Source organism: Trichinella spiralis, assembly GCF_000181795.1.
Source record: "Trichinella spiralis strain ISS 195 chromosome Unknown Scfld9, whole genome shotgun sequence".
Taxonomy (NCBI): Eukaryota; Metazoa; Nematoda; class Enoplea; order Trichinellida; family Trichinellidae; genus Trichinella; species Trichinella spiralis.
Genome location: NW_003526948.1, coordinates 4,721,990 through 4,747,769, shown reverse-complemented (window position 1 = coordinate 4,747,769; position 25,780 = coordinate 4,721,990). Strand labels below are relative to the sequence as shown.

Below are 25,780 nucleotides of genomic sequence, written 5' to 3'. Positions count from 1 at the left end.
TACATGTACATATAATACAAACATCATTGTCAGTACGCATTATAATTATATTCATGTAGATTGAGGTAAAAAAACAGAGTATTTGTATTTACAGTATTAGATTTAACATAAAAAGTAAGATAAGTGATATCAATAATAATGAATTTGAAAATTGTACTGTACATTTGCGTATACTGTACTTTTGTTTGCATAACAGTATGAAAAACTGGTTTTCTATATACTAGATTTTTGAATTTTTAGCGGGAATTATTTCATCTGCATACAGCAGAACAGTAAATAAACGAATATTCAATGTACATTGACGAATACATTAAATATATTTACCTTGCACCGTTATGTACGCAATACTCGTAGCGGTTCCGAAGTCATTGGTCACTTTCACACTGTAACAACCTTCCTGTGGTGATATAAGCTGCAACTGCGCCCAGTTGGTACCACGCCTTTGTGTGCATTTAGGTGAATTAGGAAGAGCTTTCTGTTCATAAAACCACTGAACGTCTGCAGCGGCAGTGGAGTAAAACTCGACAAAAAGACACACAGTAGTGTTTGGAGGTGTGGTTACGGTTTCCAAATGCTTAGTGATGCACGGAGGCAGCATTTCCAATGAAGGAAATGCTGATGCTGACTTGCTTTTCGTATTCGACTTGAAATCTCAAATTAAATAATAACATGATCAACGCGTGACTGATTAACAGGATGAAATTCTTTGCTTCTTCGTGTTTATGATCAATTTTAAAATCTATTCAAAACTATCAGCTGCACTGCAACGTTCAAATGTCGTTCGCTATTAATAAAGCTACTAAACTGAACTGTGACCAATAGCATACTGCTTGATATTAATAAAAAGCTCTTTAAACAATGAATTTGAAAATACTATCATGAATTTTATCGCGGAAAAGGAATTCTCTTACCTTAGAAACAAGCATGCTATTCAAGTAGCTTTTCGTGGTAATCAATGAATGGGCTACTACTACTAGTTGAATATGGAAAATGAACTTTATAATTATTGAACATAAACTCAGCCAGCAATTTTATAGTAATGAGAAAAAAAGTTTGTCACGCACATATATATACGTGTGTAAAATGGCGGGAAAAAGATAGTTAAAACTGGAATAACGAGTTGTGAATTTACTAATACTTTTATCTGTTATTGTTATGTCTAGAAAGAAATTCTTTTTCTTATTATGTTTTTAGTTATTTCAAATTTCCCTGACTTTTCAATACGGTGTTTTTATACATTGTTACGTATTATAATTACCAAACTGTTCATGTTGCATTGTTTGAACTATATCAACAACAGTTAGTTATTCAGTAATTCGATCTTGTAATATTCAAACTTTTCAACAATAATATATATCTTTATCAGCAGATGAAAGCACAACCAAGTACTTACCTTGAACTGTAAAAAAGCATGACGTTACTGATTCGTTACTCTTATTAATAGCTTGGCATGAAATAATTCCTTGATCTTCGGGGAAAACTTCAGAAATGGTTAATTTGCACCATCCATTGTGACTGTTGTACTGCTGTACAAATTCGTCCCCTTCTTCCATAATTTGACCATCTTTGCGCCATACAATTCTCTCCGCATCTCCCACAAGCTAAGGTGGCGTGTAGACGTTACATAACATATATTGTAGTTTTGTCGATGCTTACTTTGCATGCAAATGTGACTGGAGTTCCAGCCTCACTTGTGATATCTTTTAGTTCCGTTTCAAAATAAAGAGCAGAACCGATGTCATCATAGCTGATAGATTCTGCAGCTGAAATTCGATCAGAAGAATGCGGGCTGGTGAATCCAAGCGGCATAGACTTTGGTGTCTTCCTTGGGAACGAATGAGAAGCCCAACGGTAAAAGGTATGTGAGTCTAAATGTTCTTTATTTTATTTTTCTGTTGGTGAGTTGTTTCACAATGAGAGGGGTTAAAACAAGGTACTCATGAATGTACTCAAACAGCTAATAGTTGATTGTAATTTTGGTTGATCTGATCTCGATCAGGCATTCGGTATGAATCAGTCAGCTTATTACTTAGTATGTGTGGTTAATTTTGCAGTGACTTTAGCAAAAACTTGCTCATATATCATTTGCGTTTTACTCTCCAAAAAGGTATTGTCTGTTGAAAATGTCACGTAAATATTCAATCAATTTTCTGTGTACGCATATAATTATAATAATACATAGTAATACCTGGTTCAGTTAACAACATTAAGGTGAAATTGACACAACACACACACGGTCTGCTTGTCTCTCTTTCTCTCATAGTGTAAGAAACAAATTATTATACTTTACGGCTCTAGTTGTGATTCAGTAATATTTCATACTGCATTGTTAATAAGTTATCAAATTTGTGCTGCTGCATACAGCTGGTTTGTTTGCACTTTTCATTAATTATGTTTTGCCGTACCTGTGCTATTTTCCAACGGCCACGGTTCACTGCTAAAATATGACCCTTAAATATGTAATGTTTGTTGTTTATTGAACTGAAATCGAGCTGTGCGGTTACTTTTGGATTTCTATCTATACAACAATGGTTGCAACACAAATAATTAAAAATAAATAAGAAATAATGGATGTTTGTGACGCTTTTGCATTTGGATCAGTGATTCCAGCTGAAGAATGTTTGCTACAAGCTTAAAAGCTACGGAGAAGAAACTTCTTTGCACTCCCTTCTAAAAAGTGAATTGAAAATAACAAACACACGCAACAACAAGCTATAAAATATGATTTGAAAGCAATAAAATTTCTGTATGGCCTAACAAGGATCATGTCAATTGACGCATCGTTACTCGTAAAGCATTGATTGCAGTGAATTTGAAAACTTGCACAGGTGTAGTATAAGCAAGCTGGCCTAAAAGCAAAATTTGCAAAAATGATTAAGCAGCAACAGTTGCCTCTTCTGTTTGTGTCTTCTTCAAAATATGTCATGTTCCTGAAAAAAATGTACGCTGAAATATAGCAGAAGTTTAAAACTATAAAATTACCTTTGCACAGCATCGTAAATACAGCGACTGAAGTGCCCTTCGAAGACGTTATTTCAGCTTTGTAATTTCCACTGTCGTGTATATCGGAATTCTTTATTATCAACGAAACTATTCCATCCTTACACATGGTCGATATGCGATTATCCGGTGAAAGTAGCTTGTTATCTTTATACCATTTTACTGACAAACCTTTAAAGGATTTGAAACATTAGCTGCAATACATGTATCATATGTTTGCCAACCTTGTTCAGCAGATACAGGAATTTTTAATGTTGCCACATCACCTTTATTGACAACAAGCTGCGGTAATGATGCCGATTGAACATTCTTTGCTACCTGTGGAGATGGCTTGAATGCAGTCGGCTTGGTAACTATAAAGTAGGTACAGAATAATAACGGTACTCGATATACAGAGAATGTACTTCAAAAATAACTACGTTGTACAAATAACGAACAATTTATCCTATTACAAAAACTGACTAACCGGTGAGCGTAGCATGACATTTTGCTTCTCCGTGAACATTGCGCGCTACGCATTCATACATCCCAGCATCTTGTGGAAACGCTTCTGTGATTATCAAAGAATACAAATCCTGATCCGCTGTAATAACAAAATGGGCGTCATCGATTATTTGTTTATCATCCTAAATATAATAACACTGTTTATGATTTTGAAAATGTATATGACTTTTACATATGGCTGGCTACCTTTAGCCAGACAACTTGCGGAATAGGCTTTCCAGCTAGACGAGCGTCAAATCGAATCGTTGCCCCTTGAATTACACTTGCCTCCGCGATCTCTTGGATAAACTTTGGTGAAAAGCCTTTGCTAATTTTTTCACCGACAACTACGTCTGCAGTCGATTTCACTTCACCGGCAACATTTTTGATTACAACTGTGTATTCGCCAGCGTGATTGTGCTTTGCCTTTGATATGACAAGCTTAGAGGTGTTTTCAGTTTCCAATGTCTACAAGCAGTGCGCAACACGGCACACAAATTATTCAACATTACATGAAAGCGCGTTTTATTAACAAGACCTGGAATTCAAATGAACTTGAAATACGTTTCCCATCCTTGAGCCAAACTATGGTCAACGGTTTGCTTCCTGCAAATTCACAAGACAGTTCCACTCTTCTACCAGCTTCCACTTGGCATGGCTGGAGCGGGCGGATTATTGAGGGTGGCTGCTTGCTAGGTCGCTAAATATGATTGATAAAAAAGTTCTCAAAATCCATCCCGTAAAAATGAATTCCTTAGTCTACAGTCATTTGCATACCAAGTGGTCGCAAATAATTTTTGAAAACTATTTAAATAAACATGGAAGAAACTACTTTCTCACTTTTAACATTGCTGCTGCTGCGTCTTTTCTGGATCTAAAACAAATAATGAGCATGATGTACTACTTACTGATTAATGTGAAGAGACCATTTGCAAGACTAAACAAAAATGCTGCTTACTCAACATCAAAAGTGCCACTTTCTTGTGAAGCCACAGCTCTGGGGACAAAGCTAGGCTTAAGAGTAACCTGCTGTGATGGTATGTCTTGATTGGTAGTCCACGTCTGCTGAGATTTGTTTGACGGCGTTGACGCTAATTTGTGTTCTTCTAATTGCATGTGGCTTTCATCAGCTGTTTCCATAGCAATATTTGGCTTTACAGATTTCAACGTAACAAGGTCTCTTGCAAAAATTTCAGGCTCTTTCTGCTGTTCAGGCAATCTGTGATAAAGTGCATTCTCTTCTTCATCAGTAAGATGTCGTCTGCTGCTTCGATGCCAGGCCGGTTGTGTTTGCATATCAGATGTCGCTTTTGTTCTAAACAAAACAATCATACTTTATTAATATCCTTTCACTCTAAGCCAGTAATTGTTTACCTAGGCGCAGGGCGTAGCTTATATTCAATCTTTTGTTCCTTTGGAAGTTCCTTTTCCAACATCGGTGTAGCTCTAAGAGTGACCGTTTCAGTGAACTGTGATGGTGGTACTACTTTGGATTGTTCAGTTAAGTATATTTTGTCGTAAAAATCATCCTGCTTCTTTTTCTTAAACTTGTCAATTAGTTCCTTTGATTCTAAAGGAGATGGTTGCTGTTTGTCGGTCTCAATTCGCATCAGTTTTTGCAAATCCGCTTTTGGCGCTTTCTCAAATGCATCCTTCAATTTTCCAAGAGATTCCTGCTTCCATTGTTCCTCGCGTCGTGCAATGTCCATGTCATCTTCCCGTTTTGCAGGTTTAAGAGAATGAGAACGAAAATCTTCCACTCTGAACACATCTAATGTGGTGGTTGTTCTCACCTCACCTTCGGAATTTTTCGCCACACAATGAACTTCCCCAGCATGTTGAGGACGGACTTTCAATATTGTCAAGTAATGCATGCCATCATAGCCAAGCTTGTAGTAAGAGCCCTAACGCAGTAGAGCATATTTAAATAACAATACGAGAATCAGTCGGTTAGGTATTTGCTTACATTGACCGCTTGTTTATCATTCACAAACCAACTGACTTTTGGCTGAGGCATTCCTGTGACAGCACAGCTGAATCGAGCCGGCTGACCTTCTACGGCTTGAATGTGAGTAGGCGCAATTGTAAAAGCTGGGGCTTGATTTACCCTGTTTTGTGCATCCGTAGAGTCGGCCCTGAAGCAGCATTATGTAAAATTTAAAAATACACTTTGTCAACTTACCAATGAAGCATTTCGTCATTTCTGGAAATAGACGCTACTGACTTTCCTTGAGGCATCTGTGAATCTGTTATCACACGTTTTTGCGGTGCACAGGCAATTGTCGCCACAGATTTGTCCGAGCCAAATTTATTCGTTGCTACGCAAGTATATTCACCAGTATCAACCGGTAGTGCGTAAAGCAGTACCAAAGCAACGTAACCGAAATCGGTAATTGACATAAATCGTTGTCCTGAAACAACATGAAAAAAAACACATATATGGCCTGCGAATAGTTTTGACAAATAGATACGTATATCCAAGAAAAAACTCATTTACCCAAAATAACAGGAGCGTTGTTTTTGTACCATTCTATTCTGATGTTGGGATCATTTATTGGCGTCAGCTGGCACTCCAATTTGGCAAAGTCACCTTCATTGACTGCCGTGTTCTCTAGCTGGCTAACAAATTGTGGCTTTTGACACTTTCTATCTTGGTAAAAATTTTCAGCACTAAGAACGCATGGCTTGGTTGTATACTGAGAAATGCGCCGAGCAATGTCGAGCGATGATATTGGCGGAGCTTGACGCTCAAAAATAAGCGACGGTCGTTTCTTCACTGATACCGTACAAGCGGTACTATCTTCACCAGCTTTGTTCCAAGCACGGCAAGTGTACGTACCTGTATCTTCAGGATTAGCATACAAAATTTCCAGGCTTACAAAGCCAAAATCAGAAAGCGTTTTGAATCTGTGTGCAGTTGACAGCGGTTTTCCATTAAATAGCCACTGTATTTCCAGTTGGGGATCATTTATTGGAATCACTCGACATTCCATGTGCACTGAATCACCTTCGTTAACGTCAGAAATAATAGCCAAAAGAGGTGAAACGAACTTCGGGGGCGGAAAAGAAGTACTTGATCTAAAACAGAATTCCGCTTTGCAAAGTTTTCTTTTTTACCTGATGCGTTACTGAATCTATCTGTACAAGTGCTATACACAAGTGAAATGAAAATTCATTCAACGCGCTTATTATGGATTATAAACTTTATGCATTATTTATTTTCATATATCACGGTATCCTGTGGCACTTACCTACAAGTTAAGATACACTTCGAAGAAGATTCGCCTTTACTGTTGATAGCTTTGCAAATGTACTCTCCTGTATCTTCAGGAATTGCATGCTGAATTAACAGCGCTACATAACCAAAATTATGATGAGTCTGTATTCTAGAACTGTAAGGTATAAGGTGGCCGTTGTGCCACCATTCAATACGCATTGTTGGATCACCGACAGGCTGAATACGACAATCAATTTGTACCGCTTCGCCTTCATTTATATCACCCAAATCTGACAATTCTTGAACAAAAACTGGCTGTCCAAAATCTTGCTCTAGTAGGCTAGCTTCTTCAGGTGGTCTGTGAAGGTAGTCTTCTAACTGCGTGATTTTGTTTCGAGCATCCGCTTGGGACAACATCCAATCATAGCTAACACCGCGATTCATTTTCACATTAAGAGACACTTTCGCAGACGCTTCACCAGCAGCATTGACTGCCCTGCAGGTGTATTCACCAGAGTCATGTGGTTCGGCTGGTGCAAGTTCAAGTACAACAAATCCAAAATCATACAGTGCTTTCAGCCGTGAACCTGCAATGCAGTTGCTTTAATATCGCTGTTTCAAATCAGCCATTTATTTATTTTTTATTCATAAGCTTTCTTATATGGAATTAATATTGAAATAAATTAAAAGAAAGCAACTTGGAAATTACCAATCCTGAATAACTGAATCTACTGAAACAATCCAATGCCCTTAAATTATCCACGTACCAGAGCAACACAGAAAACGACATACAAGAAGAACTTAATTAATATGCCAATAAAATTAATTGCTTCAAAATATCTTCAAAAACCTCTTACCGTGGGAAAGCGGTTTACCATTGTACAACCATTCAACGGTCATCTTAGGATCATCAAGCGGTTCCAACTTGAACTCATAGTGTGCTACTTGGCCTTCATTAACTTCCAGTTCCGTTTCAGTAAGAGGAGTAATCGTTGGGGCCGGGTAAGATGGCTCTTCCGTGGTGTCCAACTTCTGCTTTGGAGCTTCGAGTTCTTCAATTTTCTTCTGCGCACTTGCCAATTCTTTGGGCAACTGCATCTCACGTATGATGCGCTCCCGGGGTTGACAGACTAATGTAGCGCTTGTTACAGCTTCACCTTGAGAATTAGTTGCTTTGCAGTGATATTCGCCTGAATCTTCTGCGTAAACCGGTGCAATTTCCAAAATAACAAATCCAAAATCATTCAAGCATTTTACACGAGAACCGTGCTTTAAGGGATTTCCGTTCAAAAACCATTCCACCTACATATAATCAGCTATAAATAAGCGAAAAGGTCAAAATTTGCTCACCTTCATATCAGGGTCATTAACGGGTATTAACTGTGCTTCCAGATGGACGCTGTCGCCATCTACCAACTGCGATTGATTTTGCAGTGGATGAGTAAATACGGGCGCCATACTAAGCACTTCAGGAACATCCTTCTCAGGAATGCGTTGGAGACTGTCTTCAAGATCTTTCACTGCTTGCGCTTTTGTTTGCGAAATGGGATCTAACAGCAGTGAACCTTTTGCTTGACAAGTCACTGTTGTGCTAATGCAGTCACTCCCAGAGGCGTTTGTTGCCACGCACTTATATTCTCCGCTGTCTTCCGCAGTAATGCAAATGATGTCCAATACACAGAAACCAAAATCATAAATTGTTTTCAGTCTGTGACCTAACAGCAACGGTTTGTTGTCGTGAAACCACTCAACTTTCATGGTTGCATCTTCAACTGGCACCAGTTGGGCTTCCAAGTGAACCGTATCCCCTTCAGTTAGTGGATCCAGCTTCGGAAAGCATGTAATAAACTTTGGCGCTTCAGGTGGTACAGCGGGCAGAACTTCCGGAGTTGCTTTCACTGCTTCCAGTTCTAAAATACGCGGCAAACTCTGTGGCTGCTGCGAATCTCTTATAATGCCCGCTTTAGGAGAGCACTGTATATTAGCAGAGCACTGTGCTTGACCAACTTTGTTTTTCGCCACACATGTCCACTGGCCGTTGTCTCGCATATCGACTGATGAAATGTCAAACAAAACAAAACCAAAGTCATTAATTTGCTTCATTCGCGATGTTGCTTCGACAGGAATGTCATTGTGATACCACGTTATGACCAGATTTGGATCATTTGCTGGTTCAACACGCGTCTCGAAGTGCGCAGCTTGACCTTCGAATATGCCCGTTATGTCAGACAAAGGAGTAAGAAACTGCGGTGCCAGCATGGGTACAGTGTCATCTTCAGTTGGCAGAGACTTCGGTGCTTCTAATTCAACAATTTTTGCCATTGCACCACTGCGTTGGGATTCCAAAATCAGGTTCGCCTTCTCGAAACATTTCAGTGTACCAGAAGTTGAAACTTCACCAGCTGCATTTATAGCTTTGCACGTATATACACCGGAATCTTCCGGAAAGACATAGGCGATGTTCATCAGCACATATCCAAATTCAGAATTTACTGAAAATTTGGAACTAGCTTCCAACGGCTTACCGTTCAGCAACCACTCTAATTTTAAGTTCGGGTCATTGACGGGCTCGTACTGAAAATTACAAACAAATTGATTTAAATTCTGTTAAGTGAATCAAAGAAATAGGAAGGTGTTTTTAAAAACAAAGCATGCATGCATACCTGACATCTAAAACTGGCGCTTTCTCCTTCATTGACTTCAACATTGTTGAGATGCTCAGTAAATACAGGTGATCCATATGATATTCCAGCTGGTGTTCCTTCCGCTTCTTTAGGTTTCTCTAATTCTTGTATCTGGCGCCAGCTCGATTCATGTTGTGTATCATTCAACACATTGCTCTTTCCTAAAACTTTTACGGAGCAGGAGGTCATTACTTCACCTTCACGATTGCGCAGCCGCAATGTATAAACGCCAGAATGTTGTTCTGCATAAGCGTTGCCAATATCCAAAGTTGCATGGCCAAGTTCACATTTCGTTTTCACCAGTTGACTAGCTATAATCAGATCCCCATTCCGTAGCCAGTCAGCAACAAGTGTGTTGTCCTTCGCAGGTTCATAAAGTGCCTCTAAATGCACTGCAGATCCTTCAGGAACGTCAGAATAATTTTGCAGTGGCTGCACAATACGAGGTTTCTCTTGAATTGTCTCCTGTTCTTCAACTTCCACCAGAGGTTTTGCTTCTAAATTTTGAATTTTCTTCCAACTGACTGGGTGTTCTGTTTGCAGCAATAAGCTTTCAGAACCAAGCACCTTCACAGAAGCGGATGTGACTGCTTCGCCACTTCCATTAAACGCCTTGCACGTATAAACACCGGAGTCTTCTACGTGAATTGGATCAATTTCCAAAGCAATATAACCAAATTCATGCATCAGATGAATACGAGAGCCTGAAATTTGGAAATAGTTGTAATTTGATAAGGATGTTCAATTCAGAACGCTTACTGTGCGCGAGTGGTTTTCCGTTGAAGAACCATTCGGTTTTCAAATTAGGGTCATCAGCCGGTCGCACTCGGCATGTCAACCGAGCCAACGTGCCCTCGTTCAGATTTTCCAAATTTTCCATTACTTGCTCAAACGCTGGCTTTTCATAAGCAATTTCAGCTATTTCTTGACGAGGAAATTTTTCCAAATTTTCAATTATTTGCACTTTTCGATAACTTTCCGGATGTTGACTATCACGCAGAATGTTTTCCTTGCCTAAAAATATCCCATGAAACAAACTCCCAACTGCTCGTTGTCGTGCATGACAGTGGAGATTATTTACTGGAAATTTTACAAGGTTATTTTCACTCACCTTGTACTTGAAGAGACGCTGTCGTTACCGCTTCACCTAAAAGATTCCATGCTCTGCACAAATACACGCCTGTGTCGAATGTGCTAGTGCTGGCTAGTTTCAATGTAATATATCCAAAATCTTGAGTTGGCATAATGCGATTGCTGATTTTCAACGGCTCGTCATTGAAATACCATTCAACATGAAGATTAGGATCATTTATAGGTCTAAGTCGGCACTCAAAAACCGCCGCTTCACCTTCTGGAACATCATCAATATTGCGCAACGGCTGCGTAAAAACAGGCCGCTCGTTACAAGCAACATCTTGACTCGGTGGTACATCTTTGGGCGCTTCAATAATTCGAATTTTTTCTAAACTACCTTCATGCATGGTATCTGCCAAAATAGCCGAGCGCGCTAAAAATACGAACGAAATCAGTTACACGTCCGGGGTTAAACCGGGTCGTACAAAGAACGCCTTTTAAAAATGTTCTGCTGTTATTATTCCTAGACCTTGGGCATTAATTAGACTTGGCAACAAATCATACGTGGCAGTTTTATCACATTTTTCTACTATCATTTTATAACTCGTTAAACAAAACTAACTTCATTGTAAATATTAATTAATGTTAGCACACAATTCAATGTGTTAGTATTGTTCAATGAACAGTATATTTATTTTACCTTTACACTGCAGTTCACATGTGCTCTTTGTTGTTCCCGCAGCATTGCTTACATGGCACTCATAAATTCCTTTGTCTTCTGGAAAGCAGTATGCTATATCCAATGTAACAAGGCCAAAGTCGTTTTGGAATGAAACTCTGCTACTAGCTGGAAGGGGTTTTCCATCATGAAACCACTGAACTTTCAGAGAACTATCGTTGCGAGGTTCTATTTTGCCTTCAAAATGAGCTGGCTGACCTTCGATCATATCTGTACATGAATTCAGCTCTTGCGTAAACCGTGGTTGCACAGCTGCGGCAGGCTCTGCTTCTGCCAATGCAGGTGCTACCGTTTCTAATTCTTGTATCTTATGCCAGCTTTCAGGCCGAGTCGTATCCATCATCACGCTACCTTTGCCTGAAAAAACGAGAAAATGCTTGTCAGTATTATGACGGCACAAATATATGTTCCTCATTTAAATTCACTTCAATAGAACGACTTAAATAACGCAAATTTTCCACTTACTTAATACAGTAAGCTCTGCCTGCACTACTGCTTCACCAAGGTCATTTCTTGCTCTGCATGCATATACTCCAGAATCATCTGGAAAGACATAAGCAATATCCAAGGACACGTAGCCAAAATCAAACGTTTTTCGAAATCGGTTGCCTTCTTTTATTGGCAAACCATTATGCAACCATTCAATTATCATTTTGGGATCGTTCACTGGTAGAGCCCGACATTCAAAGTGTACAGGTTGGCCTTCAAAACGCTCCGTGTTTTCAAACGGTTGAAGCAGACTCGGTGCAACAGGTACAAGTTCTTGTTCGGCATCTTGCTTTTGAGGGACAGCTTCGATTTCTTGAATTTTTGCCAAACTTTTCGGCTGACATGCAGCAGAATATATACTTTGTTTTGGCACAACCACTAAATTAGCATGGCAATCTTCTGCGCCAAGGCTGTTTGCCACTCGGCATGTCCATTGACCAGTGTCTTCTGGAAAACTGTATAAAATGTCCATTGTGACAAATCCAAAATCATGACCAGTCCGAAATCGATGGCCGTTCATTAAAGGCTGGTCATTGCGAAACCACTGTACTGATAAATTAGGATCGTTACTTGGCTGAACGCGACATTCAAAATGCACTGGCGCTCCTTCATTAACCGTTTGCATGCCACTGATGGGTTCCACAAATGATGGTGGTGTAATAAAGGGAGTTTCGGCAATACTTTCCACAATTGCTGGCCGTTCAATTTCTTGAATTTTGTTCCAACTATTTTCATTTTTTGTTTCGAGAATAAGACTTTCAGATGCTAAAACAAACACGTTCCAAGTACAGTAAGCTATATATATATATATATATATATATACGCATTATCTACTTACGTATGCATTTCAAGGAGCAAGACGTAACAGCTTCTCCATGTGCACTTTGAGCTTTGCACTGATAAATACCGGAATCTTCAGGATACACGGTCAGTATTTCTAATGCAACGTAATCAAAATCATGAGTAGGGCGAAATCGGCTACCTTGAAACAGAATTCCAATTATCATATAATCAGTAAATAATAATAAGTAAGCAATAACTCTAACCTAGTGGCAATGATTGACCATTGCGAAGCCAGGTTACTTTCAAAGAAGGGTCGAAAGCAGGCTGCAGTCGGCACTCCAAGCGCACAGATTCACCTTCATTAATCGTATCGACATTCTGTAGCACTTGTGTAAATGTTGGTGGGTGATACTGGATTTCTGGAGAGGGTGGACGATCAGGTTGCGCTTCTTCTAATTCTTTGATTTTTTGCAAGCTTTGTATGTGATGCGAATCAAAATCGACTGATTTGATCGCTAAAATTTACAATATGACGTCAAACATTTATAAATGCATGCATGTCTTCAGGCTGCTACGTCTTTATTATTTACTTACGTTTCAAAATGGCAAAAAAAATTCAGTATATTAGGCATTCTAAACATATTCTCTATGTGCATTTCAGAAAGTTCGCACACCACTGTTGTGAACGTATTTTTAAATAATACTGAATATGTGGTGTGCATTGAAGCTGTTGAAAACCATTTAAAGTGTAATACAATAACTTCAGAGCGCTTATTATGTCAGTTAGACAACATGCCATTGTAAACATATTTACATGCCACTTTCATACACAACAAGAAACTATTACATATATATATGTAATATATTCTGTTAAAAGCAGTATTGCTACTTACGCTTGCATCCAATCTTGAGACTAGTAAATGCTTCTCCTTTCTCGTTCAGAGCTCTGCATGTGTAGACACCGCTGTCTTCTGGAAAAACAGGATCAATTTCCAAGGAAACAAATCCAAAATCATTGCATGTATGAAATCGCGATCCCATTTTTAAAGGCTGATCATTGAACAGCCAGTCAATTTTTAAATCAGCATCATCCGTAGGTGATACTTGACATGCGAGATGGACCGACTGCCCTTCTTTAACGTCAGTTTCTCCGCCAAGTGGCACCGTAAAAGATGGTTTCACCTTCTCAACAGGCATTTCTTCCGCAGTTTGGGGTAATACAGCTTCCATCTGGCGAATCCTCTCCCAGCTTTCAGGTTGACTAGCTTCAGTGATCACTGATTTCCGGCTGTTGCATGCAATGAAAACGCTGTTTTCCGCAGTACCATTCTTATTTTTTGCACGACACGTGTACAGACCAGAATCTTCGGGATACACTTGCAGAATGTCCAATGAAACAAAGTTGATGTCGTGCTTTGTTTGAAAACGGTGACTTGCCAAAAGAGGCTTGTCATTGTGGAACCACTCAACAGTTAAATTTGGATCATCAGTTGGACGAATGAAGCTTTTAACGTGGAATGCTTGGCCTTCCAAAAGTGGTTCAGTTTGTTCAGGAAAAGTGTTTAAAAATTCGGGCTTTTCTGTGCAGTGTTTATCAAGTTGTTCTTGAACTGGAGTTGGACGTTCAAGTTCTTCGATTTGACGAAGTGCATCCGGGTGATAGGTTTCTAAAACCATGCTTTTCTTACCTTGACACTGAAGTTTGCAAACTGATCGTGCTTCTCCATTTTGGTTCCGAATGATGCACATATAATCTCCTGAATCTTCCGGATACGCATAGAGTACATTCAACACCAGATGTCCAAAATCATGTGAAAACTGAAATCTATGGCCCATCTTCAACGGTTGCCCGTTGAAATACCAAACAACGCTACGGTTTGTGTCATTTTTTGGCTCTGCTATGCATTCTAAATGCACAGACTGACCCTCCGTGATGGCAATTTCATTCGGCAATTCTTTAACAAAATACGGAGCATCAGGCTGCTCTTCGTCAATTTCTTCGCGATTTTGCTTAGGAGCTTCTATACGCAATATTTGTTCATAACTATTAGGATGCTGTGTTCCATATATAACCGCTTGTTTACCTACAAACAGAGATGTTATATTGTAAATTTGTAAATCAACGTATTTCATAATATTAACCAATGCAATCGATGTGGGCTTCAGAGGATGCTGTGCCTTGGGAATTTTGTAAGCAACAAGTATATACTCCGGAATCTTCAGGATATACAGTGCTTATATCAAGCGAGATAAACCCGAAGTCATGAAATGACTTAAATCGATGTCCTTAAAACGTTAACTGTATAACAGGTGTTTAAAAATCTGTGCAAAATTACATACCAATTGGAATTGGTTGTCCGTTACGTAGCCAAGAAATTTTCATTGACGAATCACTTATCGGTCGAATTTCTCCTTCGAGATGTAAAGAACTTCCCTCTGGTAAGGTAATCGAAGCAGGAGATAAGACTTTAGTAAATACAGGAGCTGACTAAATGTCAAACAAATTACTTATTTTTGAGCAACGGCCAAATAAGAGTAGTTAAAATCAAATCTAACACATTTATGTATATATATATATATATATATATATATATATATGTACAAATATTAAAAACTCGCGCTAGATACTTGTGGTAAACTTTCTGATTCTTGAATTTGTCGAGGCTTTTCTGTTTCTAACGCTTTGATTCGTTCGAAACTTTCAACATTTTGAACTTCTGTCAGCACTGAATCTTTTGCTTAAATACGGTAAATGAAAAAAGCCCATTTCTATTATACAACAACACTCTATCTAAACACATTACCTTCCACAGCTACGATACAACGTGAGGTGACTTCTCCATGCTGATTGCGTATTAAAACAATGTATTCACCACTATCTTCTGCTATTAAGCTTTTCAAGTCTAGTGCTACGTAACCAAAATCAAACGTCATTTGCGAACGGCTCCCAGTAAGCAATGGTCGACCATTGACAAACCATTCGACGTGCATAGTGGGATCGTTCACAGGTTCCACACGCACCTCCAGATGTAAATTAGAACCTTCTCGGAGAGTTAAATCACGCAACTGATTTTTCAGTACTGGAGAGTGCTCAGAAATTCGCTCAATGCCTTCATGTAGTGGAATTTCAGTCTGTCGTTCTAACTTTTGAATACGGTTCATTCCATCCGGATGCTGAGATTCCAAATATATACTTTTATGGCCAATCACATGTAACTGTGCTTCAGACGCAGCCTCGCCTAGTTCATTTTGAGCAACTACCGTATAAATACCAGAATCTTCTGGATAGGCGTACAGAACATCAAGGCATACGTATCCAAAGTCATTTACCAAACGGAACCGATGGCCATTGGGTAGAGGAAGTCCATTTCGGAACCAATTTACAGACATCTTAGGATCGTTGAAAGGCAATAATCGACCATCAAAATGCGCTGTTTGACCTTCGCTGATTTCGGCATTACTCAGATGTTTCGTGAAGCGGGGTTTCTCTATGCTCATTACTTCTTCAGGGCGATCTTCAATATATGGGCCAATATGTACTTCTTGACCTTCTATGCGCTGAATTCTCTGAAGGGAATCGGCATGCTGGGTGCGCAACTCAATACTGTCATCGCCAGCGCAGCATATTTCAGCAGAGGATTCAGCTACACCGACTCTATTCGATGCTTTGCAAACATACACACCACTGTCTTCATGATAGGTAGGATTTATGCAAAGGGAAACGAATCCAAAATCATATTGCATCTTTATGCGATTTGCTAAAGAATAAATTCATAACAAACATAATTATCATTTGACGTAGTCATTATTTTTATTACCTAATTTGAGCGGTTTGCCATCTTTAAACCAGTCAATTCGCATGTAAGGATCACGTGCAGGCGACACTTTACCATCCAGCAAAATGCGACCTCCTTCTTTGACAGTACCGCCGCGCAAGTTGACTTCGAAGCAGGGCATTTTACACGAATCTTCCTCCACATCAGCTATATCCACATCAGCAATGTATCCTCGTGTGTTATCCGCATTTTTATAATTCCCAATTTCATAAGCTTAAAAAATACATCTAATGCAATAAATATATTAGAAAGCTATTCATTCTATTACAGCATATTTTATAGAATATTTGTCTTAAGAGAAAGGTTTCAGCTTAAATGAGAGGCAAAAGTAATTTTATAGGAACAAAAAAAGGCAAAACATACTCTTAACAATAAGTGTGGCACTTGATTCAGAAACGCCGATGAGATTCTTTGCTCTGCAAGTGTAAACGCCTGCATCTGCAACACTAACTGCTGAGATGCACAATGAAACCAATCCGAACTCTTGCAACATTTTCACTCGGTTTCCTAAATTTTGATAGTTTTGAATGTGAAATTCAAGCATGTGACTGACATTCAAATACCTAGACGAAGTGGCTGTCCGTTGAAAAACCAATCTACTTGGAGACTTGGATCTCTAGTAGGAACCAACTTGGCTTCGAAACGAACTGAACGACCTTCGACAATTTCCACATTTTTCAGTTCGTGAACAAAATTTGGCCTCACTTTACTCGAAACGTTCTCACGGTAATTATGGGATTCATTGAAGTCGACTTCCGGCAATTCTTAATTAATAAAAAGATGCGAACGAAAATTTAATGCGAGCTGAACGGTACGCACATTATATCTTGAAATAGCAACTAGTTAATGTAAATATGAATGTTAATTAAGAAATAATATTTCTGCTCAATGCGAAGTCGATATCTTAAAAATGACACAGATACCTATGCAAACAAAATAGAACTTATACCATGTGTTTATTTGTTTATTATAAATGTCAATATTCTCCACGGCTCTATTAGAGCTTTGTAACACCAGAAACTATTATTTATATTGAAAAATTACCTGTAACGGAAATCGTGAATGTTGCCTCCGCCTTTCCTTTCTGATTCACAACAAGGCATTTGTACAATCCACCGTCAGAAAGTTGAACATAATCAATATCAAAACTTGCTCTGCCAGCTTCAATGTTAAACATCAATCTCGCTTCTAATAATAATAATAATAATAATAATACCAATAGAAGATGTTAATAAGAACTTTTTAATGAAAAATTAATTTACTTTGCTCCAGTGGAAGATCATCTTTAAACCAGACTACTTTCAAGTTTTGATCATTTTCCGGTTGAAAGCGTACTTCTACGTGAGCGAGCTGGCCTTCCAGAAGAGAAAGATGATCCGCTGATAAGCCAATTATTTTCGGCGGTTCAGCACTGGCAGCCTCGACAAACCACGCTGCATTAGAGAGGCCCGCAGCTCGCTGGCGATGTCGAATAGTTGCTAATTCGGGTGTTGCAGATGCAATTCTGGAAAATAAACAAAACAAACAAACAAACAAACAAACATAATAATGATTCATTTTTCAGTAGCATAGGCAAACTGCTTACAATGCTTGATCAGAAGTTGAACCACGAGGAAAAGGTGTGATTTGCTGACTGGAACTTTTCATTTGTACCTTCACCGGTGCTTTGTGAATAGCTGTGCCATACATATTTACAGCATTGCACTGGAAGCAACCCGAGTCGTCCAGTCGAACGTTGTTTATTCGAAGCCGAGTGCCGTTTGGCATATTCACAATATCATAAGGACACTGACCAGGAATTAGCTCTTCGTCGTCTTTATACCAATGATATGTGGGTCTTGGTTGACCCACTGCTGAACATTTCAATTCAACACTGTCGCCTGGATGAACTATCAGTGAGTTGAATTTTTCAGTAAAATGAGCAGCCGAACCCTGGGAATGTGCTGCAAAAATGTGCAATAATCAAAATAAATTAACATACCCACAATAAATTAACACAGGGAATAAGTGAAATTCAAACCTTTCACAGTCAACTCGCAACTGCATTGCGCTTGTCCACTTTCGTTTGTCGCCACGCAAGTGTACGTTCCACTGTCTTCCACAGTTGCCATGTAAATAATCAAAGTATTCAAATCATTTTGACTGGAAAGCAATTTGTATCTATGTCCGTGTTGTAATAGAACACCATTCTTCAACCATTGTATGTTCGGATAGGGTCTACCAGAAATGCGCACATCAAATCGAACGTTCTGATTTTCCGCAACCTACAAACGATAACAGTGAAAGTACGAATGCATCACTCTGTTCACCTGAATTATACTTGTATATCACACAGAGGTTGCTCAAAAATGGGTTTTTGACGTCCTTGGCCCAATAAATCTGGCGTTACTGCTAAATCTCTGCTCAATTTCCGTTGCTCAACAGCACTAAAACAACCTAATTAGCATACGGTCGTAAACATTTTGACAACTGTATATACTTATTTCCCCTGTGAACAACGCCATTCACATTGTTCTGCGTAAGAATTTGAATGTTAGCAGATTGGTTTGTTCTGCCAAACTGATTTTCCGCTACCAGGGTGTACATACCAGCATCTTCAGCAAAGGTAATTTTGATTATCAAAGAAGCAACGGCACCGTTGTATGATGTTTGCAAACGTTGGGAATTTTGCACAGGTACGCCATTTTTCATCCATCGAACCTGAAAATGTCCATGTTCAAAATTTTGTTTAAACTTACAGCGAATATCAAATACTTTGGGTGTTGGATTGCCCTTGATTTGGCATGTCAGTTCTGCTTTTTGACCTTCAATTATGCTAACTGGCTGCAATGGTCGAATTACTTGCGGTGGTTGTGGAACCCCTTGAAATGGAACATTTTCAACCGATGTTTCTGATTCATTTATCTGAAAGATAAAATCAAAGTGAAGAGAAGAAAAAAATTGTAATAAAAATACGAAAGGATACTTTGATGTCGGTTTCAACTTTTTCTTCAGTGTACAGTTGTTCGAGCAGACGCTGAGAATGCGGAGTGTAAAATGTACCTTTCTGCTTTCGTGGCTGTTGAACGGCATTGTCCAATTCTTCCATCATGGATCGTTTTTTCTCTTGGGTAATTTTTATCTGCTCTTCTCGAAGCCATTCATTGTACTTATCTTTGTAAAGAATTTCGGCAGATGTGACGGCCTGCCCGTGGGCATTTCTTGCCGAGCAGCTGTACTGACCAACATCTTCGGCAAACATCATCGCAATAGTCAAAGAACAAATTCCACTGTCCGGATCATTATCAATTTTATACCTAAAGAAAAAAGCACAAGAGAACTGATATTCGAACAACGTTGAATTTCAATCAGAATTAATTTTTTCACATCGTCATCACTGAACTTCATCATCATTGCTTACTTGGATGTATTTGTTATTGGCTTTCCATTCTTAAGCCACGTTATTTCAGCTGCGGGAAATGCAGTGATGCGACATTCAAATCGTGCACTAGAACCAATTTTCAGCATCTGGTGTTTCAGTTCTTTGACCACATACGGAGCTGCCGGTCCAACAGGAGTTGGAGGCGGGCGTGGAGACGGTGCAGTCATGAACTGTCTTTCTCCTGGAGCTTCATTTTAAAGAAATAATATATTTTTTCATGCTAAGCTAGATAGAACCAAACTAGGATAGATTCAATTTTTCGCTACACTCAAACACAAACAAAACACCACAACATCAATGGAATGAATATTTTTGTTTAACTAGTAGTTTAATAATAATAAAATAAACATTTACACTTTACTTTAACCGAATTACTTTTTTAAACACACTTAACAACATTTAGATTCGATCAAATATATCAAATTTATTACATAATATGCATTTATTCTATAGGTAGGAACAAGATTTACCTGGTGACGGTGGAGGAGCGACAATCAAGATGCACGAACTAGACTTGCTTCCAGCGGCGTTTATAGCCTGACAATCAAACCGACCAGCATCTGCCATTTGAACGCTGGGTATTATCAACTTAAATTTGTTTCCCTCTTGAAAAATCTAAAAAACCCAAAATAGTCGTCGTCAACTTTTGTTGTGCATTTGATAAATGCATACCATACCTGATAATCCGGGCAGTTTGTCACATTTTGCCCATCTTTTAGCCACTTGATTACAGGATCCGGTTGACCTTCTAGCTGGCATTCCAGAATCACTTGCTGACCAACAACGGACCGCTTATTTTGCAATGGCTGCAATTTTACAATGCAATTTGAAAAGTGATCAAATGCAATTTCATCGATTTACTCGAATAAAGCTTGGAGGTTGCTGTTTGCCATTGTAAGTACCCAATGGACGCTTGAATGGCATCTACAACGAGGTAAAAAAAATCGGATATATGCAGACCAATTATGAGAGAAGCAAGAACACGACAAGCTTAGATCGCGTTGGAACGAAACGAACAAAACAAACCAAACAGCAAAGAGTAATTGAGATTCGGTGTGGAGAGGATGGCTAATTTCACCTAGCCAGACAAGAGTTGGCGAGCAAACTAAATCAAAGAGTATGATCATACTCTTTGCATATGTTTTTCAAATGATTGATTCGCCAACGGCGGAAATGAGCAACGAAATTTCGCTTTGCCTCGCCTTGATACGCCTCGCTTCTCGCTTTGCTTCACGTTGCCAATATGCAGCAGTTTTCTTCTTTTCGTTTTATAATAAGAACAAACTTTACACCCTCGCAAATGATTAACAGATGTTCAACTTTAAAATAGAATCAACCAATGATAAAATACCAACTTGCCATGTCTCCCTTTCTCTATCCCGTCCATTTGTTTCCATGATCGTTTTTATCAGCGTTCTTCAAAATAATTCATGCTAACTACTACTACTACTACTATCATGTGACTTGGCAAAAAGCACATTAATCAAATCATTCAAATTTTCCAACATGCAACACTAATAATAGTATAATTAAAAAGCTTTTGCTGGTGGAAGCTTGCAAAGTTTCTTTTTTTCATTGATATTTTCAATTTCAGAACATACTATTCAAACAAAATGGTAAAAATTTATCAATGGAACTATTTGAAGCTTCAAAAAAACATTTCCAAATTATTAAATTTAAATTGTAAATATTTGAACAGCTTTTGCCAGCTGAAAGCAGAAAACAACGAAACACTGAAATGTTGTTCGTAGGAAAATTCCAATTCGCTGACTAATTAATGCCTTTGCCCCAATCTTCACTTTGTTTATTTACTTCATAAGCTTCACGAGAGAAATGAAATTGAAAAAGCACAAAATTAGGGCTCGATGTTGAATGAATTTTTTTTTTAATAAAATTTAAAAAAATATTCACTTGATTTCTATTTAAATTTCTCAACAAAATATATATCGACATCAAAATGCTTACAACTGGTTACTTATTCCTTCATTATTTGTTTTGCAAATAAAATCGACGACAATTTCATAATATCTTACTTGGACAATTGCAGCAATTTGAAATACACGTGAACAATATTTGCAAAGGGACGATGGTGCAGTTTTTGTTTTAAAAAGTAATACTTTAAATTTCAAATAAATTTAAATTACACGGTGATCAGCGAAAAAGTCGACACTGCCAGCTGCCCAGACAAAACAATTGTGAAAAAAAACCATTTCCTACACACATATATATGCATATTTATTTATTTATTTATGCAACACGTTTTTCTAGTTTTTACTGTACTTTCCCGCCATTAAATAGTTCTTTTTTCCAGACAAACGATACTGTATTTTTGTAAATAACAAATTTTGTTGTATTATTACTTTTTAACATTATCAAAAGTTATATTGATCGTTGCTATTCATTACAAAGTGCAAGTAAATGATCAAATTATGCATATTTACCACAAATGAGAAACAATCGTATGAAAAATTATCTTCTAATGAAAAAGTGAAGGAGGAGGAGACGCCTACTGTGAAGAATAGGAAAAAATAAGAATTTTCATTTGTGCATATATGTGCATGAACGGTTGCTTAATTGAAATAAAATACATTTGAAAGATAATTAACAACAGCAAATTGTATAAAAACTTGCTTTAACCAAACCAACAAAATGGTCAATAATATAAAAGCATTCGCACGTCGAAGAGACAGTAATTTCATTGTAAGCAGTAATTTTAAAGTTTAAATCTCAACCAAACACCGACAACCATTGAATAATAAAGAAAGCGAGCGAGTAGTAAGCATCCAGGCAAGCAGACAAGCATGCAGCTACCGAAAATTATTAACCAGCTTTTCAAAAACTTGCCATTCTTTCATTCTGGCTATCTTTGCTTGCAGTGAATAAACAACACACAGCAGCACAACACTCTTCTGAATATTGGTGAAAAATCAGAAGCATGCCGTGTCGCTTGCTAATCGTTGCCTGCAAACCTCTGAACAACAGCTGCTGTCTGTCATCAGTCTTGTTCTGCTTGCTGAATTGAAGCATATCGCATGAAGCGGCGGTCATAAAACGTGAAGCTTAACTAAAAACTTTCCCATCACAACAGAGCTTCAATTTGAGACAAGCTTGTTGCTTATATTGCTTCCACTGCTGCTGCTACTTGCTGCTGCTTTTCTTTTATTCGACAACCAGATGAACGTCATAACTCATTCAAAAATTCCCTCCCAGCATTGTGCTGATTGATCGCGACAAACCTGTGCGAAAAATCACCTTTCAACACATTTCAGATGTCATTTTTTGTAAAATAACAAATTCAAAATATGAACAATATTGAATAAAATAATTTCAACATACGATCAATGTATGCAACAAATTTTGACAAACCCTCGCCCAATGTTTGCAAGTGCACATTATGTGTATTGAATTGAAATGCAACAATATTGTGCGGATGTTAAAAAAAATTTTTTTTTTAATCAATTCAATTCGAATTCAATTGTTCCTTTAGGAGCATGACATGGAATAAATTGCATTCTTTATATTAAAATTATCCTGAAAACAATTTTGCAAATGTGAACAATTTTTGAAAATCACGTGTATGTGTGCGTGTGTGAACGCCCAATTGCATAAAATAAATCGATTTAAAAAAAGAGTAAATTTCAATAAAAACTAGGAAAATGTATTTTTAATTTTCAATGAAAATTATAAATTAGCCCCTTCTTAGTTAAATAAACAATATGGATGAAATATGAAAGCGTCTATTGGAAGTTTACGGAATGAAAAACAGTTGTTTCATCATTTGCTAACTAAACTAGAAATTCTTTCAAAAGTAAGCATCCGTTGAAAACTAGCATTCTTCATTATTATGAATGACAAACTGACAACCTTCAATTTGCCATGCTGTGACGAAAGAAAACCGTAATTTTATTACGTGTACATTATTCTAATTTGAAATTTCATAAAATTGTTCAATTATTCAAAAATTCTGAAATGCATATTCTGCCACTGTGTACATTTTTTTGGGTATACTGTTGGCTGGCAGTTAAACATATCCCTTTTGAAATGAATTTTATTTGACTTTTCACAAAAAAACTGTCAATAACTTAAATTAGATTCTTTAATAATTTACATTTCATTTGATTGCCAGTTTTCCAATATATCTTCCATTCGAACCTTATTAAACCTACAGTATATGTAATGTATAAATAAGTATTAAAAAAATATCAAAAACTGAAATGCAAATAAATAAAAAAATTATCAAATTAAGATTACAAATAAAACGATTAAAATGACTAAATTGCAATTAGATATTATTTTTAAATCGTTGCTACATTTTTATTTTGATAAATGAATAATTCATTCATTTATAATAGAGTCGAAATTCAAATATTCAAAAACTGAATCGCTGCCAACAAAACCCCTCAGGAATACACAAACAGTGCAAATAGTGAACGCCAATTAAAGTGCAAAGCAAATAATGCTAGTGAATACTGATCCCGATGCTAATGAGCAATAATCAAAGAAGACACTTTGAGCAAAACCGTCTCCCAGTGAGCAGCAGTATTCGATTACAAAATACCGTGCTCAAATAAACAAATGAACTGTGATTATTTTTAAATTATCGACAAAAATTGATCGTTACTGGTGATTAGCTTACAACAAATATGCATTTATAAAATGATTTCATTGGTTTCTTTACTCGATTAACGCTGATGTCAGGACGACTTCATCTTCTCTGCGAACGCTTATTATGATAATCCAACAACAGGTAAGAAACGCTGTACATATTATTTGTTATTGTCGTTTCCATTCAAAACCCCCAAAATGTATATTTTCATATACGAAAACAGGAATCGTCTGGTTAACTTTATAATGCATGCATATATGTGGAGCATCGAATAATGAATTTTCAAACTGCATTAATGTGCTAAAACTAGAATAATGATACAAGCTTTCTGATTAGCGTAGTCGCATATGATCATTCCGTCATTTTTAATGTAGACGAGCAACTGTGATGCCATTTTTTGTAATAAACGCATGAATAGCCGCGCATATATGCGTTAAAAATAATGGTGCACTTTTTAATTTGTCATTATTTTCCGTAGAATTACTTTTTTACTGAATTAAATAAAAATTACAAAACTGAACAAAAAATATAATAGAAAGTTCACTATAATACAGTAGGAACATTGAAACCAGATTTAAATGAAGAACAACGCAAAGGTTGCCCAGGTTCATTCTCAAATTTCCACTACATTTATTACATTTTTTACAATAATCATGCATATTGTTGATTTAGCTTTTGAAAAGAAATTGTTTATTCAGTGCACATAAGCAGCAATTAAAATGGGATGAACATGGTCAATCAAATTATCATATATATTGAATTAAAAATGTCCAGCATTAAAAGCAGCATATATGTATGTAACGCTACATGCTAATACAATTTTACTAAAATGTTCTAATATGCAAATAACTTTATACATTACATTTCTTGATATAATAATATATTTGCGGCTACTTTTTTATTTGTTTTGTTTGATTGCAGACCACAACACTGTTTTGTTTATAAGCATTAGCACATGCATATGTTTATATTAGAAGTTGATTAAACTTTATTGCTATACTTAAAAGTTACAATTTATATTTAAACTTAGAAAGTATAAATCATCAAATAAATCAAATGTATTATATTTAAAGTATGAAATTAATCGCAGATTTCTTTCACAACTTTTCTTATGATCATTTACGCATGGGCTATTCTCTTAACATAATAGATAAATGACAACACAGTATAAATATGATAATAAATGAATTAGTATTTTATTTTTTGTTTATTAAATAATAAATGTATTATTGTGAGAATATATTGCATGTAATTTTTGCTTTCATTATTGCTGATTAGCATGACTTTAATTTTCTAATTATTTAAGTTAACGTAATTGCATTAAACTCAGGCACAAAGACAAATAAAGCAGTTGCGTTAACAACTGCGGGTACTTTATTGACTCCAAAGTAGATAAAGGTGCGTAACAAGTACCTTTTTTTCAGGGGCTTTTTCACCTTGTAATATAT

At 37.2% G+C, this 25,780-nt stretch overlaps 1 protein-coding gene across 1 annotated transcript in view; it reads right to left on the bottom strand.

The window, feature by feature from the left end:
• The window catches only part of Tsp_05689 (putative immunoglobulin I-set domain protein), a 50,762-nt gene extending 29,639 nt beyond the window's left edge, over positions 1-21,123 (bottom strand). The window contains exons 1-41 of the mRNA XM_003371997.1: positions 21,082-21,123; positions 20,404-20,532; positions 20,197-20,341; positions 19,706-19,907; positions 19,271-19,601; positions 19,060-19,209; positions 18,785-19,005; positions 18,326-18,447; positions 17,891-18,248; positions 17,568-17,809; positions 17,350-17,466; positions 16,869-17,069; positions 16,669-16,812; positions 16,288-16,518; positions 15,274-16,227; positions 15,098-15,207; positions 14,810-14,957; positions 13,363-14,553; positions 12,733-12,984; positions 12,525-12,668; positions 11,663-12,394; positions 11,159-11,554; positions 10,496-10,891; positions 10,144-10,464; positions 9,364-10,088; positions 8,051-9,274; positions 7,558-8,002; positions 6,735-7,287; positions 5,981-6,561; positions 5,666-5,894; positions 5,450-5,618; positions 4,858-5,387; positions 4,442-4,798; positions 4,324-4,357; positions 3,691-3,951; positions 3,467-3,626; positions 3,225-3,353; positions 2,983-3,162; positions 1,657-1,868; positions 1,394-1,601; positions 325-651 (exon numbers count right to left, since the gene is read on the bottom strand). Coding sequence (XP_003372045.1) covers positions 325-651; positions 1,394-1,601; positions 1,657-1,868; positions 2,983-3,162; positions 3,225-3,353; positions 3,467-3,626; positions 3,691-3,951; positions 4,324-4,357; positions 4,442-4,798; positions 4,858-5,387; positions 5,450-5,618; positions 5,666-5,894; positions 5,981-6,561; positions 6,735-7,287; positions 7,558-8,002; positions 8,051-9,274; positions 9,364-10,088; positions 10,144-10,464; positions 10,496-10,891; positions 11,159-11,554; positions 11,663-12,394; positions 12,525-12,668; positions 12,733-12,984; positions 13,363-14,553; positions 14,810-14,957; positions 15,098-15,207; positions 15,274-16,227; positions 16,288-16,518; positions 16,669-16,812; positions 16,869-17,069; positions 17,350-17,466; positions 17,568-17,809; positions 17,891-18,248; positions 18,326-18,447; positions 18,785-19,005; positions 19,060-19,209; positions 19,271-19,601; positions 19,706-19,907; positions 20,197-20,341; positions 20,404-20,532; positions 21,082-21,123 — 13,603 coding nt within the window. The remainder of the gene's footprint in view (positions 1-324; positions 652-1,393; positions 1,602-1,656; positions 1,869-2,982; positions 3,163-3,224; positions 3,354-3,466; positions 3,627-3,690; positions 3,952-4,323; positions 4,358-4,441; positions 4,799-4,857; positions 5,388-5,449; positions 5,619-5,665; positions 5,895-5,980; positions 6,562-6,734; positions 7,288-7,557; positions 8,003-8,050; positions 9,275-9,363; positions 10,089-10,143; positions 10,465-10,495; positions 10,892-11,158; positions 11,555-11,662; positions 12,395-12,524; positions 12,669-12,732; positions 12,985-13,362; positions 14,554-14,809; positions 14,958-15,097; positions 15,208-15,273; positions 16,228-16,287; positions 16,519-16,668; positions 16,813-16,868; positions 17,070-17,349; positions 17,467-17,567; positions 17,810-17,890; positions 18,249-18,325; positions 18,448-18,784; positions 19,006-19,059; positions 19,210-19,270; positions 19,602-19,705; positions 19,908-20,196; positions 20,342-20,403; positions 20,533-21,081) is intronic.
• Positions 21,124-25,780: the final 4,657 nt, after the last annotated feature.